The sequence below is a fragment of the Dermacentor variabilis genome, chromosome 1, assembly GCF_050947875.1.
Source record: "Dermacentor variabilis isolate Ectoservices chromosome 1, ASM5094787v1, whole genome shotgun sequence".
NCBI lineage: Eukaryota > Metazoa > Arthropoda > Arachnida > Ixodida > Ixodidae > Dermacentor > Dermacentor variabilis.
Genome location: NC_134568.1, coordinates 104,867,225 through 104,887,629, shown reverse-complemented (window position 1 = coordinate 104,887,629; position 20,405 = coordinate 104,867,225). Strand labels below are relative to the sequence as shown.

General features: G+C 47.5%; 1 protein-coding gene across 2 annotated transcripts in view; it reads right to left on the bottom strand.

The window, feature by feature from the left end:
- The window catches only part of Ddr (discoidin domain-containing receptor 2), a 199,148-nt gene that overhangs the window by 11,150 nt on the left and 167,593 nt on the right, over nucleotides 1-20,405 (bottom strand). For both annotated transcript variants that reach the window (XM_075692122.1, XM_075692131.1), the window contains exons 5-8: nucleotides 15,563-15,710; nucleotides 8,876-9,055; nucleotides 7,111-7,452; nucleotides 305-549 (exon numbers count right to left, since the gene is read on the bottom strand). In XM_075692122.1, coding sequence (XP_075548237.1) covers nucleotides 305-549; nucleotides 7,111-7,452; nucleotides 8,876-9,055; nucleotides 15,563-15,710 — 915 coding nt within the window. The remainder of the gene's footprint in view (nucleotides 1-304; nucleotides 550-7,110; nucleotides 7,453-8,875; nucleotides 9,056-15,562; nucleotides 15,711-20,405) is intronic.

The window sequence follows — 20,405 nt, the reverse complement described above, 5'->3', positions numbered from 1 at the left end:
ATACTTTCAGTAACATTTTTAAACTGCGCGAGGAAGACAGGGCGAGAAAAGAAACATAGACGCACGCACAAAGAATGTGTGCATCTGCGCTTCGTGTGTGCGCCTATAGTTTCTGTTTACGTCCTGCCTTCCTGGCACAGGTTAAAAATGTTGCTGTATCTATGCGCCGACTAGTCCAACGACCCCCTCCCTCACCCCATGCCGTACTTCTGTATTATACTTTATCTTGCCAACGCATTCGAAGCAGACTACAGCGGGATCTGGCGCTTAGCGCGATGCTATCGGGTTTGTTCGCATTGCTGACCTTCATGTTGATGGTGACGCGGCTGTCGAGTGGCTTGAGGATGGCGTGTGGAGTGCTGTGCTTCCGGCGCCTGTTGCGCGCAACGATGACGAATATGACCAGCACGAGGAGCAGGATGACGGCGGCCAGCACACCGATGACCAGTCCCACGTACTGCTTGGACATGGGGTCCTCGCTCATGGCTGTGCTCACGATTGGGGGCGCCGCGGGGGCCTCCTCCTCGCTGAAGTTGCCCACGGCGGGTACTGCGAGAGCGACGAGGCATGATGAGATTTCGCAAGTCCTCTGCTTCCATGATCAACCCACCCACCCGACCTACGAGAAAGCTCGTGCTCGTCGTTAGCAAACATTTACAAGGTTAGTTTTGCCGCAAGGCAGGTCGCGCGAATGCGTCTGACAGGCGCTAAATGTTAATCGTTGGTTCACACTAACTGTTAATCATAGCTGGCTCAAAACCATGCTGGAACTTTCCCTATGATATTTTTTTTCATTATGCGAAAGGCAACGGTTTTCTATCGTGACAAGCAAAGGGCACGCTTCAAAAGTGGTGCAGCTTTAACGGTCACGTGGCCTAACCACCAGGCTTCGCTCGGCTCGATCAAAGCATGTTGATAGCCGGGTGATGAACGCGCTTTTATAAGTACCTGAAGAGCTTAAATCCTGCATCGTGGGCGTACGGAGAACGCGCGCGTATTGTATGTTTGCTCCTTGCTGGCTTCGGTTGCTCAAGCCCGTTTCTCCGCCTCACACGCCATGACTGAATCGGGTTAGAAAGCGACCCAATTTTTGTCACTGCACAGCGCGCGCTCGGATTAATTTTCATTCCTGTAGCCACAGACGTCGTTCCTAAAGAAAAGTCAACGCGTAGGTACATCGAGTGGACTAGGAGCCCAAGATTCTCTTATAGGAATCGATATTCTTGGAGACGACGCTGCGTGCGTCAGGTCTGCGGATACTTTTTGGACCCGCGGAGCAAGTGCACAGCCTTGGTCTTTCTCGGCAACGATTTTCATTGACGAGAAAGAGAAAGGGAGGAAGTTAACCAGGTCCTGCTGGCTACCCTGGAATGAGGGAAGGGGGAGACGGTCGAAGAAGGGGGAGCTCTCGTTCTTCTCTGACAAGGAGAGGAAAGAAAGGAAGAGAGCAGGGGTGTTAACCAGAAAAGCGTCCGGTTGGCTAAGGCTCACAGCACCATATATAGCTTAAAATAAAGCAAACTACTGCCGTGTCATTCACGGAGAAAAAATTTTTGACGTCAGATATGATACGATACATGGCAGTGAACTCAGAATATGTGTAAAGAACCAAGGGTAAAAAGCTATAACAGGAAATAAGGAGTCATGCAGATTGTGAAGACGTGTTAACGGCACAGGTGTGTGGTACCGCGCGGGCTGCGAATCATTGTGGTAACGAAAGCGGGCTTGTGGTGTTTTTTTTTTTTTTACATAGCTACTGTTAATATAGATATGCTGAACCAATGCAAGCTGCTTTGGAAGAGTACTTAGTACTGCCAGAGTCCTTCCATGTTTTTCTGGTCACGAAACTCCGCCGTCACGCTATGGGAGAGGTTCATATGCTGCCCAAAGGTGCCGCGACGCGGCGCCACTGTGCCACAGAGGGCATCGTTCGCGTACCGAAATGCGTGCGCAGTGCGAGGCGAGCTGACTTTTCGGGTACGTTCTGTGCATGTGCTGTGCTATTTTTCGAGTGTTGGGCTGTTTGGTTGAAGTGGTGGGGTGGGACAACGATGCCGAACACGTGTTGCGTGCCTGGGTGCCGTTCCGGCTACAAGGGCACGACCGAAAAGGTGTCGTTGTCTTGTTTACCTAATAACAAGGAGCAGCGCGAGAAATGGAAGCGGGCCATACCGCGGCAGGAAAGTGGCGGTTTTAATTTCGAATCGAAGTATACACGTGTGTGCGCGAAACACTTTGACGCCTCGGACATCGTCACTGCGTACAATTTCAACATCAACGGCGACGACGTGTCCCTGGAGCGTGAGAAGCCGACGCTGAACACATTTGCTTTATGCTTTGTTGCAACGTCAATTTGTGTTATACCAGGATAGAGTAGTTCACAGCAATAGCGCCCTTACCCCGACCATCTATGAAAGGTATAGCATTAGAATTCCTTTAAATGCAAGTGTTAAAACAGAATAATATGCAGTGTTTTATTTTCCATTGTCCTTTAGTCTTGGCTAATGATGGGCTACAATTCCTCAATTGCACGTACTTTTAAGTCTATAAGCTGCTATGAGTAAGAAGGTTATTAGCACACTGTTAGCTACATTTGTATTGTGATTTGCTGAGCAAGTTTTGTCTGCATGTTTAAGTAACAGCTGAAGAAGTAGAAAGGTGGTATCTCGAACAAGCCATTTAAAAAAAATTGCTGTATTTGTGATGTGGCTACTTGTGTTCGTTTGAGAGTTCTTTAGCCGTGTGTTATGAAATGCTTATGCTTTACACTTTCTTCTTTATAGAAACAATCGACTATGCATTCTGTACTTATTGCCATTCGTTTGCTGGTGTTTGTTTTCTGCCTCCCAATGCATACCTCTCACGTTTGATCTTATTTCTTTATGCGTATTATATCAGTGTCATGCTTTTAACAAACTTCTTGCATTGTGAATGGTGGACCATTTGTGACTGGACGCCTCCGTGCTATCTGTATTTCGCTCCGCTTATTTTACATGATAAATAAATGATCGTGCTTGTATTTTGTTTTTGCACCAACACGTTTTATTTATTTTCTTAATCGAATTATAAAGTTTTTTTTTTTCATTTTTCGACCATGATAAGAATATCAGGACCGGTGATTGCAACATTTTAACATATTGTAAATAGTTGCGAATTAAGAACCAAAATACCTAGTCTCGTCGTTTCTGCGTCGAAACCACGAGCAGTGAAGTGCTGGGCTTACTGACGCTTCTATTGTAATAGGAAACATTGGTTGCGCTTTCTAGACAATCACATGTAAGAAGACAGGACAGGTCTGTCTGTCTGTCCTGTCTTCTTACATGTGATTTTCTAGGAAGACATTTAGTAGCGAAGTTCGTCTTGCATTAATTCTACCTAAATCTTATTCAGAAATGACATCGCTTTGCAAGAAATCTTAAGCGCATGGAGCAGCTCAGTTCCCTTTTCTTTGTCATTAAGTATTCTACGGTAGCAGCCCTTTGCAATAGCAATTTCATTCTTTTGATCTCGTTATAAGATACTGCCCACAGAGTCCTTCTATGCCACAGTTTAACAGAAACTGAACAGCTGTGCTCGGCGAACAATCTGGCGCTATGCGCAACGGAGAATTGGCGCTTACTCCTCTGGTGATAAGTGGGACCACTGGCGTTTTGTTGCGAATGCGCGGTGTTTAATTTAAGGCAAATATTAAAAAGCGGAGCCCACCGAAGCGTTGAGGCGAACGGCGATGACGAAGAAATCCGGACCGGGACCGCCCGGCCGTGTACAGCGGACGCACTTCGACGGGGGCGAAATGCAAAACACCCGTTTATTTAAATTTAGGTGCATTTTAAAGGATCCCAGGGGGTCAAAACTAATCCCGAGTCCCCCACTACGGCGTGCCTCATAATCGTATCGCGGTTCTGGCTCTTAAAATTCCAGATCTTTCTTCTTTTTGGTCTGAGACCGCCGCAAGCTCCATGTTATGAGCGGCTTTTTTTTTTCGTCCCGTGCGCTCATATCATCGCAGAAGACACGCTGAGGCAGTAATTTAATTATATTCAATGTTAAAAATAGTTACGTGAAACTAAAGCGATCGTTGAGGAAGTTGAGAAAGCTAGAATACCGAGGCTGCCCCACACACAACCACAGCGGTAGCGGCGTTCGCATGCCCTCTCATGCACGGTTGCGCCTCTAGCGGCGGGCGCTGGCGCTATATGAAACTGAGGCGGCAGTTTCGTGACCAGAAAAAACATGGAAGGACTCTGGTACTGCTTAGAATTGCGAGTCACTTTCACGCGAGAATACATTATGCGCTTTTTCTCGTCCTATGGCATATCTTCGTAACGCCGCAGAAACACATCAATAGCTTCAATTAGGGAATAGCGAATAGAATACCCGCCCGACTCGCACCAACCCGCCGTGGTTGCTCAGTGGCTATGGTGTTGGGCTGCTGAGCACGAGGTCGCGGGATCGAATCCCGGCCACGGCGGCCGCATTTCGATGGGGGCGAAATGCGAAAACACCCGTGTGCTTAGATTTAGGTGCACGTTAAAGAACCCCAGGTGGTCAAAAATTTCCGGAGTCCTCCACTACGGCGTGCCTCATAATCAGAAAGTGGTTTTGGCACGTAAAACCCCAAATACTATTATTATTACTCGCACCATTTAACTTCATCTTCAGGCGCTCTGTAGTTGCGAACGCAGTACTTGAACTTTAATTATAAAAAAAAATCACCATCGAAGAAAAAAAATTTGGCGACATGGCTAGAAAGTCATTGACGTAAAAAAGACAAAAAAACGTCTGTGTATCCTAGCTGTCTTTTTCTTGCATACTCTGTTTCTGTGTGGAGTTTCGCGCGCAACTAGAAACCGATGGGGAGAGAAAGTGAAGTGACGAACTAAAAATTAAAGGAAAAGAAATAACGTCGTGACGCGACATGCGGATGCGTCGAAATTTTTGCCCAAAGTTTACGCCGAGGCGCCAGAGATGCCGTCGCAACGCTCGATTACTCATGGCGCCCTCTCGGTTCCTTGCAGATCGACAGCAGCTTTTCGCAAATCGCTGAGCCGAAGCCTGAGCTAGGGTTGATGGCACTGCGCGCTCAGAGGAATCGCGGAGGAAAACTTCGATTAAACTCTTCCGCTTGCACCGATCGGCTTGCGAGGCGAAAAGTTACAAAAGCATCCATCTGGCGTTCCGGGGTAAAAGTGTTTTTTTTTTTTTTTTCGAATCGATAGAGAAGAGCTTGGCTTTCCAGCGTACCCGTTCGAACAACATGCATGCTCCCCACACTGAAGCTCGTTTTCTTGTGCAAGCTTTACGTCTGCTAACGGAAAGTTTTTAGCATCGCAATGTGCAACGTGTAAAAAGAGTTTAAACAATGGAAAACGTGGTTACGGGAGAAAACAAACAATCTGGTAAGGTTTTTTTTTTAAGGATGTTAAGCAAGGTAACAGTGAAAAACTCAGCATGTAGATATAGACCGCAAATACATAATATCGTTTATTTGCGTCTCTTTCCCACCGCCAGTGTTATGTTCACTCCTTGGTGTTTATTTTTTTTTTCTAAATACTTCGAATGACTAGTGTCTGCATTCTAGGTCGAAGACAGCTTTTTCAGCAAGTTTTATTTTGATCGATCTTACTTGAAATTTCACAAAATGGCGATCGACAAAGCCATCAGCGGTTCGCACAAAATATAACAAAATGAACAGAACCTGGTTCTTCAGTTACAATTTGAGCTATTTTCAGGGGTAGTAAAAACGATGCGAATATGCGAGTGTATCTTGTGAACTATCTATTCGCAAATGAGAAAGGGAAGCCTGGATGGTAGTCATCACGTAAATCACAAGAAAGTCGTGTGACACCACAACTGCCTTTGCCATGAATTAAGCATTTATTTGTATAATAAAGACGCGTCTCGGTAAGAAATAGCACAATCACGTGCAAGCCCTTCCGTTTCTTCCTGTGTGTCGCTTGCACTTTTCACCTTCAATTAGGCCGATCTGGGGGAACACTATAATGAAAGGCCACTGAAATATTACAGCTTCTTCGTATGGCGCAAATGTTTATTTTGGCGATAAAATATTTCAAACTCGCGTGAGGACATTCGCAAATAAAAATTAAGGCTTTTCTTCTTCTTCAGCATTAAACATAATGCTGTACATCGCATAGCCGGAACGTGCTCGTGGGAAGACTACAGAACGACAGAGGAGGCACTTATACGCCCCGTGCGCAATTAAGTGCGTTTCAAACGCGAATGCTCTTTCACGTAAGTATCTGCATATTATGACATTGCAAAAAGAATGTATTTAGTCAATGTGCATATCCACCTTTATGACGTGTGATGAGTTTCCTTTTTTAAAAGGATACATGGAACGGCAAATTGGCCTTTAAAAGGCTACTAAGGGAGGGACCTTCTTCGGTTAAAGACGAGAACCCATTCGTGCGTGCTCGGACGAAAAAAAGTAGGCACCCGATGACTGCACATGAATGGCCAAGTTATGCTGCACCGAACCTGACCAATTTCACACACTTGGAGAGTCAAGAGTTAAGCGAAAGAAACGGTCGTGCCAACTCTTCGTCAGCAAGAGTCATTGCAGAGGTACCTAACGAACACGTGCATCGCTAGTCACCAAACGTTAATACTCATCCAATTGTACGGCGGTAGACAGAGCTGAGATGTTATGGCACGCACCAGAGTACGGCTCTTTCCATTATTCAACCAGATTGGTTGCTGAGGCGCTGTAGTATGCACCAAAAACTACCGCAGCGTGAGCACTGACACAATTTGAGCCCAGCACACAGAGCCCGCCACAGATATCTGAAGCGTGGAAGCAGCGTGGTTCTGCGTGCATTGGCAACTTCTACCGGATGCTTCTAGGTCTGTCTATTTTGCTCGCTTTTCTATTTCAGCATCCTTCCCCATCACGTGCCCATTCGCGCGCTGCGAATCTTCGCGGCTCACAGTTTGTCTGCTCGAGAGCCTGCGACCTTCGCCGGTTCAAAAGCCGTGCCTTTCAAGGTGTCTATGCGGTGTGCAGCCTGCTTCTGAAGCTAGCCGGCAATATCGACAAATGAGTGTGGTCAGGCAGCTTCGGCATTAAGGGCGGGAGAAAGGATTTCTTACCGGAGGTAAAGGAGACCTCGCTTAGGAGCAGCCACTTGGCGGCGAACTCAAGCTGTAGCTTGACGAAGCGACCCACGTGGTTGTGCAGCCGGATGGTGACGTTGCGTGTCTTCTCGTTGAACAGACCCGGCATCAGGTTGAAGTGCTGCGGTTCACCCAGGTAGTGCTTTCCACCCACGCTGAACGAGAGTCGCGCCGCGCGAAACGGCTGAACGTCGCGGGTGTGCATGTTGTTACAGTGCAGGAACACGGCCGAGAAGTTTCGCACCGTGTCGAACTCGAAGACCAGCTCGAGTGGCTGAGAGTGCAGCGAGTCGTTGCGCCAGCCGACCCACTCGTACCCTGCGCGAGGCGGTAAGGCAGGAAAAGAAAGTGCATGAAAGTGGGAAGTAATTAATTCAGCAGAAAGCAGCACAAAGAGAGAGAGAAAGCAATGACAGGAAAGGCAGGGAGTTCAACAAGACGAGCGTCCAGTTTGCTACCCTACACTGGGGTAAGGGAAAGGGGAAGAGAAAAAGGAAAAGAGGGAGAGAGTGAGCATTGATAAAGTAGCAAAAAGGTACAAGTTACTTTAGAAACCCATAAGCCCCCCCCCCCCCCCCCACGCCTTCCCCCGACTCACAGTTTCACAGCTGAAAAAAAAATACGTCCTGAGCCCGGGATCATACCCGGCACCAGTGCCTTTCCGACTGCTCTAAAGCAATATTTAATGACCAAAGCTATTCTTCGGAAATCTGCAAAGCGCAATAGACCGTGCAAGGATCAGAATAGTCCACTCCGCTCCTGTCCGGACCGTTTCCTTCTAAATGCTGCGGCGAGGAGATTGCGTTTGAAACCACCTCTGCTATTTTAGTTTAGTCTGCTTCGTGGTACCGTGGGGGGGACTGGTGCTACTGCTCGCACGGGATGCCGGTCAACAGAGCCGAGGCGGAGTTATAGCTATGCGGTACTGATCACGCGCGTAGGGCAGCTCAATAAACAGTGTGCGTCTAGACACTCTGCTGCTCTACGTGACCAAGCAGTCGCGGTGTGCGGAGCGGGGGGACAAACTCTTTCGATGAAGTGACTCCACAAGCGATCTATGGATATCCCTTACTTGTAGTCTCTTTGTCGTATATATGTAAATAGTTACCTTCTCTATTCTATCCTTTTTTCTATCCTCTCTTCATGTCATTTTACTTGCCTACGCCCCACTGCTGACCACCAGCCGAGTGGGCTAGACAACTGCGATGCTGTCAACAGCAAGTTACTTTTCTTTCTTTTACTGTCCTTACTTTATTTATTTAAATAAATAACGAATTACACTTGTCACAGCTCGTAACATCTGGTAAAGTAATGTCTTCAGCACATCGTCGTCTAAATAGCTACCGCACCCTTCGTTTTGAATATCAGGACCGGTTTCCCCCTGCTTATGTCAGACTTTACTGAAAACGGCAAAGCTACGCAGACTTTAATTATGGTGAACAGGTTTTTTCCCCAAACTATGCAGTTGCTGAAGCCTCCACGGCATCATGACAGTGGTCATTTCTTCTTGTTTTCTTTCTTTCCTTTCTTTCCTTTTTATTTTTGCGCGCGCGATAGGAAGCGCCACAATATTATAAACTTCCGCAAATAAATGTTTTCGGGACAAAGGGGGCTACACAGTCACTACTCGATTAATTGTGCTCACATTCATTGGCTAAACGCCGGACACATAGCCTGTCTCTGTACTGATTACAAATATGGGAAGTTCCCGTTCACTCATTAAAGGACTAATTCTATGTACCTTTGCCGTATCCCGAAACATCGAGCTTGAAGTTTTCGCTGCCCGCGACGCCGTCGGTGAGCTGTCCGAGGCCGCCGTGCAAGTAGCTGTCGTCCTTGATGCCGTCGTAAGTTGCGTCGGACAGGTCGACGTCCGTGCCACGGCGCTCACCTTGCGGTATTGAGTAGGACAGGATTCCCTCTGCAAACGTAAAACCAAGACCCAATAAACTATAATAAGTATGGCTTTTGAACTCCGTTCCCCGGCAAAAGCATGCGTGATCGGCTTCACTTTAGCGCCAGCGAAGTAACCACCAAAGATTGCCGCAGTTCCACCAATACATATGTCCTTCTAAGACACCTGGCCCCTCGAGAAATGTCTGAGGAAGTTCAATGAGCATGCTTATTTCATCCCATGAGCATTACTTCTCCATGAGACACGCGACAACTTTTCCAGGCTCACCAATCGATCAAGATAATTCGGAAATTCCTTCATTTTTTTCCGGTGATACAACAGCGGTAGCAGGTACCTGTTAATTAAATGAAAGGTTAGTTAGCAAGACTTCATTACAGGGCTGTATTCTTAGTAGCTTAAGGGACAGCGCACCTCTGCAACGTAACTAGAGCGGGGGGAAAATACAGAAGTGCCGATGGCTTCACTTTATTTTTTAACCATGAAAGGCTCGCATGCCAGCGCAATGACTTGAGATAGGAATCTGCTGAGAGGCATGCTTTGCGCCCTTGCTCGCAAAGGTTCAGTGATTATGAAAAGAAACGTAACCACTGCGCGCATGACCGAATATGACTCCGGGACGCCTTCTTAATCTACTGTTGCATCCGCAGTTATCTTTGAAGTCAGTATACAGTAAGGCAAATTCTCGTCCACACCTCCATAGCTTTCCATAGCACCATGACTTCTAATAGGGCTAAAGTACTAAACCATAACACAGCGGCACTGATTCTCCTATCGGCTTCATTTCTTCTTTTTTTTTCGGACAAAGGCCGCGCGTGATTTCATGTAAAATGGGAAGCAGGGGCATGGAAATGGAAGGCACGGTGTGTTATGAAGCTGATCGCATCGGGAAGCTTGAGCAGGAGCCGCTGGCATTGGGTTCTGTTCTGCGCTGCGACTCAAGGTACAATGGAGCGAGAGAGCACGTTCCACGTGCCCGGAGGCCGATATATGACGCGTCGTGTTATTCTTGCACCGCGCTCCACCCTCTTCACGCCAGGCTAGTCCGCGTGATATACTTGTCGGTGCCGGGGTGGTGGGTCACCATATCAGTTGGTCGGATAGATGCGCGCCATGCGAGCTTATCTCGCATCGGTCGTCGAACCCCTGCGGAAAAGGCGTTTTATTGCCGATCGACGTAAATGCCGCCACTTCTCTGGGCTGTCTGTCACCCCACACTATATACAGTGAACCACCGCGCTCGCAGCAACAAGGGCTTGGCGCAAAGCGGTCGCAGACGTCGCTGAGCGGCGGAAGTGGCTCCTGGCGGCAGCAGCAGCAGCAGCAGCCAACCGTTGCCCAAGGGGTTGAGAGCTTTCTTGTTTACGCTGTCACAGGGTCCCCCCCCCCCCCCACCAGCGCGAGCGAGCGGGCGCCAACTATTTCAAGCGTGCGCGCCGCGGTTCATCAAGGCTGGGATGAAAGCCCACGGCAGCCGAGATTCTCACGAAGTGCGGGGACCTATGGCGAGCCTCACGTGAGCAAACACAAACCCCGGAAGCAGTCGGCGGCAGCGAGCAGTGGCGGTGACTGCGTCGGGGCCACGGCGCGACAGATCTTGGCGACGCTCGCGCGCGCGCTTTCCTGGACCAGGCCGGCCGCCGTGAGAGCGCCGGCGTCGCGCGAGCTTTTGTTGATTCGAGACAGCGCTCGCGGCGACAGCCCCCAATTTCTCCGTCGTGGTCGCCGAGATGACGAGAGGAGGTTGGAACGATACGCGCCCGGCTGCAAGCGGCGAGAAGCCGCGTGAACCGTTAGCAGTGGCCAAGCGCGCAGGATCGTCGAGAATTGGAAAGCGAGCGCAGTGGCGGCCGCAAAGCGTCACCTGGCGGAATTGGCCGTCGTGACAGCCGTGTGACACCTGTCGAGAAGCAAACAACGCAGCCCTGCTTACTTTTATTTATTTATTTATTTATTTATTTATTTATTTATTTATTTATTTATTTTCAAACAGAAACAGCTGCTTTATGGAGTTAGTGCACCCCTCGTAATTAAGGTTACGTATAAACGTGCTATGTGATCATGTCTGATTTGGTCACAACAACACATGCACTAAAAATATTAACGCAACAAATACAAGAACTCTCGGTATTCGGAAGTTGAATAATATCATGACTTGTTTTAATTTCCCTAAAACCATTACCGTTCAGCTAAGGCCATTACCATGCCAAGCTTCAAACGCTACATTATTTGTACCTTCATGAGCCGAAACTTAAAATTTGAGAGACCATGCTATAGCGCTATCGCCTCAGTTTTCATACAGCCACAACAATCCGCGAGCTTCTCGGGCTTTAATTTAATCGCTAAACAGCGAACAAACTCCACCGCGGCCTGAAGATCATTGTAAACACAGCCGCGTGCAACTTGCTTTGGACCAAATGCCCTACGGTTTTGCACTGTGAGAGAGAGAGAGAGCAAATAATAAATGAATGGTAGGGAGGTTAACCAGGACTGAGCCCGGTAGGCAACCCTACACTGGGGAAAGGGAAAAGGGGATGGAAAGAATAAAAGAAAAAGAGAAAGTCTACTGGGGGTATCGTTCAGTCACTCAGTCCGGATCACAGACGCTGACTCAATCCTGTAACTTCCAAATATCGCAGCAGCGCTTTTGTGCATTCACAAGGGAGTAACACAGACAAACGTTTTCGGCCAAGACACCACGCGTTGAGGATGTCAAGAACCCAAAACGCATTTTAATAAGGAGCGCATGAGACAGCCGATGTAAAATATAATAAATTATAAGCATGTATCTGATATATCTGATAACAAAAAAAAAGTACCAGACAGCAGCAGTTCCTGCGCGCAAAATATACCGAAGCGTAATTTGCCTTTCTCTTGCGCGTGCCACTGAAGCCATGTGAAAAACACTCCGAGAATACCGACCTCGGTCACTAGTTTAGCATGCCAGAAGAAAGGCAGATAGGTTAGCGAGAAACATAGTCCGGTTTGTACGCATTGGCCCGCGCATTCTGCAAGGCGCTTCATTCTACAGGGGGTTCACGGTGAGCGCCGTCGCAGCCGCGAAGCGCGGCGCCTTTCGCGCTTGAACACGCTGCGCGAGCGCAAGTGAGCAGGGGGCTCGTTCCGTAAAAGGGGGGCAAAGATTCACGAACAGAAACGACCTTTTCCTTCGCTGTGCCACCCGGAGGTCGCCGCTAATCGAGGCGCCTTTTTTGGGGCGTTCCCCGCTCCGTCGACTTAATTGCCGGACGCCGTAACATTCTTATCGAGTCATTACGCCATGCATCTCTATCGCGCGCTCATATAGGCCTAACGTCGTCGCCAAAATGAGCACGCAGCTCTACGCAAGCGCGGCTTTTACTCTTCCTCTTCTCTTTTTTTTTTTTTTTCACCTCGCGCGCCTCAGCTTGCAGATTTATTACGCTTCGCGCCGTCCCACGGTGGCGGGCAAGCGTACAGGGCGAGAGCGCACCACGGTGCGGTGTATACCCGGCGCACGCAGGCAAAAACACCGCCGTGTGTGGCGCGCGCGCGTGTGGAAGGTCCCTCGTCAAGGCTTTCACGAATCGATGACTTTTGCCGTACACGCATCCTGCATAGGTGCATATTCGTGGCAGCGTGCATGTACCGCTATTTCTTTTGCTTAATTCTTTCCCGCGGTGGGTTGCATTAATGAACACCTTACTTGGGCCAGAGCGGAGCAAATTATACGAGCTCCCAGTTCATGCGGAGCTGTGGTCAATCACGCAGCAACAGACTTGCCTAGCTCTTGCTAGACGAGAAACTTCGTCGTGTTGCTTGCGAAATTATGATCTATGCTTCGCTGTTTGTATTGCTCTACTGTTCATTTTTTTTTCTGGGTGGTTGCAACCCGAGACGGTTATGCGTATTAACGCAGGCCCGTTGATCGCCGTGCTTACATTACCACTTTCAATATGTTCAGCTGCCGGTCATGTATCACTCGCCCTTTTCAGAGCGATAGCTTTCGTTGGCTCTTTCCCTCACTTCGCGGTTTTTAAGTATGTTTCTGTCCGACCGTTTATATGACCTCGAGGGTGACCTATATATAAAGAAATTACGTTTCGGATGGCTGATTCCGAAGCTGGTTCCCCCCAGCACACACAAAAAAAAATCATAGGCGCAGACCCCTGATTGCTTTTCATGCTTCCCGGCAACTGGAGCTTATGTAACCGTAACGTTTACCGGGAAACGCTGGCGGCGAACGCTATGCGCAAAGGCAAGCTTTCTGGTAGAAACGCGGCCTCTTGCGTGGATCGATCCCCTGTTGCTCTTCCGCACTTTTAATATTTCAGTCCGAGAAGAACTAACATGAAAGATAAGCACTGTAGGTGTTCTTTTTTTTTTTCATTACATTTGTTTGTGGGCTGCCGTTCCCAATATTCCCAGGAATAACTTTGTAAAGAATGAAAGACAAGGTATGAGCAACTTTGGTGGTAGAAGAGTAATTTGGTATACGTGGTTCGGTTCGAAATTCTTTTTGCCGTATCGATGTCTGACGCTGCAGGCGCCTGGCACGGAACGCCGCACTTTCTGCGAGACGGGGCCCTTAGCGCTATCGCGTTAAAAGCGCGATGCTCTAACCATTACGCCATGGACGCATGCCTCAAAAAAGCGGAATAAAACACGTTAGCGAATTTCCCTCGTGCAAGCCAGAGCTTGGAGACGCATTGCGCGTTAGGCGCGTCGGCCCCCGTAGCAACCGCTTACTTATCTCCTAGCTGACGATGAAGACCAAAGTCAAGGGGCGCATTCGTGGCGAAAATTCGCCGCGTGCCTCATTGTACGGTGGCGCTGTGGTACGCTTTTACAAGGTCAAGCACGTCGGATCTCGTAATTGAACACCGTTTTAATGCTGAATAAATGTTGCGCTTTCTCTGCAAGGTCCACCATGCTGGCTGAAGGATGCGTTCGTCACTGAAATCTGCGGGGCGTCTCTTGCCGTATAATGCAGCATTTTGCCTCGTTGGCTCGCGAAAGCGTCGCGTACACCGACTGACCCTATGCGTAGGATATACATAATTTCTATTTTCTTTTCTCCCTTTTCCCTTTTTTACTGAAGACACCTACCTGATTGAAATAGCTATAAACACATCAAACGCAGGAAGAATTTGTGCAAATGAGCGCAATGTCCTGAAATGGTCGACAACTTTCGTTTCTCTAAATAAAATAGATGAGCGCGTTCTTATTTATTTTGCACAGTCGCTAGCAGAACAAGGAACAAGAACTAAAGGAAAGCGGCCACGTGGTTCGGTTGCGAAATATCTATCGCACGTAACAGAACACCATTGCTGCAAATCAGAGAGTTGAGAAAGCCCAATAGAATTTAAAAAAAAACATTTTAGTCATTGCTAACTCATGAGCGATAAGGAATAAACAAGACAAGTACACACACCGCGAGTTAACATATTTAATGGGAAGATACACTATATAAACGTTACTGCGAACCATAGCCAAAGCGAGCCAATGAAGAGGAACGAAATCGGGCGTGCCTGCGCACTTATAAGGCGCCCATGAAGAAAGAAGCCAGTGAGCGGTACCATACCGCTACACGACGTACTCGCATTCCCGCGATACGATTCCAAATTAATTTTGTTCTCTCTCTGGAGGAGACATGGAAGCCCAGAAGAAAGCGAGACCGGGTGCCGAATGCGTGGGGAATTTAATTTGAACAATCCCCCGGATTACCAACGACGACGGGGAGGGTCGGAAAAAAAAAAGGCGGGGGGACTGCTACGGGGGCGGTGCTCGCTGTGCGCTAATCCTGCGCTGGAGATCGGAGCTAGGCACCCTAACAAGAGCGGCATAGGAGGTGTATATATTTGCCCTTCGTAGAATATTGTGCGGCCGGGAACAGAAAGATGAAGTAGATATCTAAGCGGCGCGGTGTTTGCTGCCCAAGACGTTTTCCTTCCTGCCGAGCGAGACTGCCGCCCTCATTACAATTGCAGTGACACCTTGAAGGTCTTCGTAACGGTGGTTGGCGTGATTGAAGAAAGAGACGAGTGCCAAACGAGATTGCTAGGGTGCCGCCTTGGCTTGACGACACAGGCGGCTCACTTTCATAGCTCTCGTTGCCGCAAAACAGGTACTGGCATAAAAACTGCGTGAACATTTGTGTCCGACTTTCCAGACACACGGGGCAGCTTCAAACGACGACCTGACGGCTCAGTTGCCTCAAATTGATTATTGAATTGTTAATAGCTCAGGGCGTCAGGTTTGTGTTCGTGACGATTACAAAGCAAGCTACACACATCAATTTCTTAATAACGGGAACAACGGCGAATAATGCCGAGAGCTTTGTTTTTTTCTCCATATTTTTTGTGTTTAAGGACTTTTCAAAATCAAATAGTTTCTGTTTTGTTTCCCGCCCTTTCGGTGACACATCGTCCAATAATATAGGATTAAATTTTCCTCGAAAGGCGTTCCTCGAGTCTTGCTCTCTCGGCCAGCGCGAGGTCTGGACGCAGTGAAGCGAAGTGGCGGCTGTGTACTCACGCGTCCAGGGACAGCCGTAGAGCTCGATGCGCATGCAGACCGTGCGCAGGATGCTGCTGTAGGGCACCACGCGCACCTTGGAGGCGATCACGGGCGGATCCAGGGTGCGCCGCACCTCCGTGTACGTGTTGGTGTTGCCCTCGAAGATCTGCGAGAGAGGCGGCGCGGCGAGGCCAGGAAACACTTAGTCACACTGACAGCGGCGGGTGGCTCGTAGCGCGTGACGTTTATGGCCACTCGTGGGGCTCATTATGCGCCGCCAGCTTTTGCAAGTTCAATGCGAACCTCCCCTCTCCGCCACTTACACTCGCCCGTGTCACTGAGGGAGCGCGCCGGCGCCCATGCGCCGCCGATGCAGGCGCGGAGTTTGCGGACGTGGGGCGCGAGAAGCGGCCGTGAATGCGTGGGCCACGCGCGACGAGACACTACGCAACGTCGAGTGAACGAACTTAGCTTCCTTTACGAGGCTAATCCTTCAGCTAGGAAGGCACAAACTGCGAGCGCTTTGAATCGCCGGTCAAATCCGTCGTCCCCGTGCAGCTGCGTTACGCTCGCGCATCCTCGAGAACTGCTCGGGGCTTCCGCAAGAGGCAATTTTTTTTTTTTGAAAAAGGGGCGAACAGAGTATCGTTAGGCGTGTGTCGTTGTTAGAAAAAAATCATAGAGAGTAGTCCTCCCTAATGTACGTGCATCCGCGAGAGTTTTCGAAGTGCGGAGGACGAGACAGCGATTCCACCAGATAACTTAAAAGTTCAGTCAATCTCTGCAAGCCCATTCCTCATATTTATTGATGACCAAGCGTATAGCCGCGCGGAATTTTTTATTTCACGCGTCTCCCCGTCTCAAAACGTTTGCTGTCAAGTAAACGCTATACTAGGTGGTACTTTTTAAGTTTCACGGAATTTTTAAAAATCACCTGCGGCCGATAGAAGAATTCTAGTCCTTGAGGTGGAATATTCAAAGACGCGGCCATTACTCGCACGAGAGACCGAACCACATATCCAACTAATTAAAACACTAATTAACATTTAATTAGTTACTTTGCGGCATGCATTCAAATTTACAAATTATAGCTGGTGACTTTCCAAGGCGTATCCAATTAGGATGAATTTACAGGATCACACCACTTTCGAGATATTCATTGCCAAAGTCTGCGAAGAAATAGATGAGCGTTCCAGTTACTTTTGTGCTTTAATGCATAAAGTAGCGTTTTGTTAAAAAGTAAGTGGAACAACTGATAACTACAGACCTATTTCGCTAACAAGTACCATATGCAAGGTAATGGAATACGTCATTCACTCCCAAATTGCCAAATGCTTAGAAAGCCACAACATAATATACCAATATCAGCACGGTTTCCGCAAGGGCTACTTTTGTGAAACACAACTTGCAGGGTTTGTTCATGACTTACACTCATCCGCTGACCCTGGTTTACAAGTAGATGCAGTTTTCCTTGATTTCTCCAAAGCTTTTGATCGCGTTCCGCCCCGCAGATTACTTCTCAAACTTGCATGCCTAAACATTCACCCTGATGTCCTCGCATGGGTTAAAGCTTCTCTTTCCTCCAGGCTCCAGTTTACTTCCGCTAACAACTACAATTCTTCTTTTGCCCACGTTACTTCCGGTGTCCCCCAGGGCAATGTGCTAGGTCCTTTACTTTTCTTAATATATATTAACGATCTTTCTTCTTGCGTAACGTCCCGGCTTCGTCTCTTTGCCGATGATGTCGTAATTTACCGCACAATTTCCTCTGATATCGATCGCCAATGCTTGCAATCTGACCTTGATGCAATTACCTTATGGTGCTCCAAATGGCTAATGTCGCTTAATATCTCTAAAACCAAGTTAATGACATTTAACGGCCGAAAGTCTCGAATTGAAAACACTTACTTCATTACTAACAGCACGATTGAGTGATTGAGTCTTCCACTTCCTACAAATATCATGGCCTTCATTTCCAGTCTGACCTAACGTGGCATACCATATAAATTTAACCCTGGCAGCTGCTAACCGTACTCTTGGAATACTTAAACGAACCCTCAAGCAAGCGCCACCACTCGTACGAAAACAGGCATATATCACAATCATTCGCCCGAAAATTGAATATGCTGCGGCAATTTGGGATCCCCATCAGGTATATCTAGCCTCTAACCTTGAAGCCCTGCAGAACCGTGCTGTTCGATTTATTTTTTCAGATTATTCAACATTCACCAGCGTTAAATCTTTAAAGAAACGTGCCGGTTTGCAATCCTCGAGCCTTCGTCGAAAACATTCTCGCTTATCACTATTTCATAAAATTTTCCACCACTCCTCACTTCGTGATGATTTTTTTCAGTCACCGCCGATTATCTTTCCTCGCCGCGATCACCCTAACAAGGTGAAACGCATTTTGTGTCGGTCATCAACTTTTGCTTAATCCTTCGTACCACGCACTATCATCGATTGGAACGATTTACCCACATACATAGCCATGGAAACGGACATAGCCAAATTTAAGGAAACAATTTGCACTACTGTGATGTGCTGCTAAAAATGTTGTGTTTTCTTATTAATTGTGTTTCCCTGATATTTTGATGCTTTGTGAGTTGTTGCCTGCTCCTGATGTTTTTATGTACGTTTCTTTTGTTTCTTTTTTTTGGTTTCTTGATTCAATATGACAACTACACTGCCTTGTTGAGCGGAAAAAAAATATATTGTAAATGTTTTTCTTTTTATGTATGCTGTAGCTGAATGTACACTTGTGTTTTTCGTTGTAGCCCCCCCCCCCCCCCTTATGTAATACCCTCTTTCGAGGGCCTTTAGGGGTATTGTAAATAAATAAATAAATAAATAAACAACAGTGCATGTTTACCACCAGTTTGATGGCGCACATGTAGGAGCCCGTGCCATCCTCGAAATTCGTTCCAAGTGAATATGCCTTGCAATATCATTGGCGAGAATTCGTAAATTGCAATATCTGCCGTAAGGTGACTAATTAAAACGTTAATTCACGAATTTTTCTTTATTAGTAGATTATACATTTCCATTTCCCTCGCAAGTAATGTCAGCCTCATTGAATGATACAGATAAAGGACTAGAATTATGCTATCTGCGACAGGTGATTTTTATAAACTCTGTAAATCTTAAAAACGATCGCCCCGTATATAGGTACATAATATTCTTTCTCATTCGGTTTCATCAATTAGTTGGGCCTTGTCACATACAGCTAAAACGTAGAGGAAAAAAATCCTGTTAGGGCTGACGAATATGTTCTTTATGGCACGCTGCTCTACTTCTGCCAATGTGCATTAAACGACACGCTCCCGAGATGCCATCTATGTATGGACTACAATGTGTCAGAATAAATAAAGTGAATTGTTTCAACTACTTTGAATTTTGCTCAGTTCACATAGGGTACAACACCGTGGTTGGAGGGCGTCCTTTGCCCATGGAAGAGAATTCGCAGAGCCAAAGCGAGAATGTTTTGACGGTCTCGGATGTATTTTCCTCCTGTTCCTTGTTTGCTTCGCTTTTGGCGAGTGATCAATGCTCCCCCACTCATAGCGAAGCGCGAATCTCTCGATTCCAGTCTGTCTTCTTTTTAGTTCTTGCTTCTTTCGGCATTGATTTGAACCTGCTGGGGGATATAAATAATGGAAAACTGTCACTAGGAATCTTGCCTTGGCGCAGCACGACATCCCCTGCGCCTTCTCCTTGTTCGGCGTTGCTTGACAACGCTGTACAACTTTATACACCCTGTAACTTTTTTTTTATTGTGTGCTTCCTCGTCAGCAAAATGTCGGACGACACCGCGGGAGCACTGTTCTTTTGTTTCCCGCCGTCCTCTTACGCGCAACCCTGCTTTTAAACAAGGGGGCATAAGTTACTGCTCCGCGACAAAGGTATAAGTTTCTCTTGCTGTTTTAATGTGCTTTTTCAATACAACTTATGGCAGGAAAAGAGGGCAAAAAAGCCATGCATGTATGCGTTTCTATAGCGAGTGAATAAACAAAAGGACTTACAACTGCCATTGCACCAGCCGACTTTATTGATACCGACAAAGCAACAGTTGCAGTCCTTTATTTCATCCGCCATAGTTCGGGCAGGTAGTGTGCATAAACTAGTTATTTTAGTTATTTTAGGAGCTCTTTGTTCTTCACGGCTTTCACGTTACCCGTGACGGAGAGGAGTGGTGGCTAAGGAGTCGCACAATCTGAGACGTAGGTACCGTGGTCGGCAATTAAGGTGGTAGCTTTATTGCAGCCCTTTTCGTAAATCGGCAATTCTAAAGTCTCCTTTACTCTCGCCAATATAGTTTCACGTAATCGATGCGTGGAAGTGAAAATTTCATATGCTTTCTTCCCACTTGTTTTTATGTTTGTGACACTGCGCAGACGAATGTACGACGATTATATGCCAGAAACCTGAACACGTGAATGTAAAGCGAGAAGTTGAGAACGAACCATACGTAATATCAGACAGATACTCTATGTGATATATTCAGCCATGCATGACACAATGTCCAGGCCGAAGCGTTACTAGCACACTGAAAGCAAGTCGTCCATTTCCCGACGCTCCCCACCGTGTCCCTATACTGGGAATTTGCGCTGCGAAGGTATACATGTATAGCGCTGACGTGAAGTGTGCCCGCGGGCAAGTCACTTTTGTCGTAGCCGCCTCCGCTGGTTCCGCAATTTGAAGCGAACAGAAAGCGATATCAACGAAAGTGGTCCGCAGAGAATGCGGCTTCTTGATCGATTTGGAGCGAAGTTGCGTCTCTTCTCGGCGGTGCTGCGCTCGAAGCTTCGCGTCAACACTTGAGTGCCGAACGGACCTACGGCAGAACTTGGTCATACGAACCGCG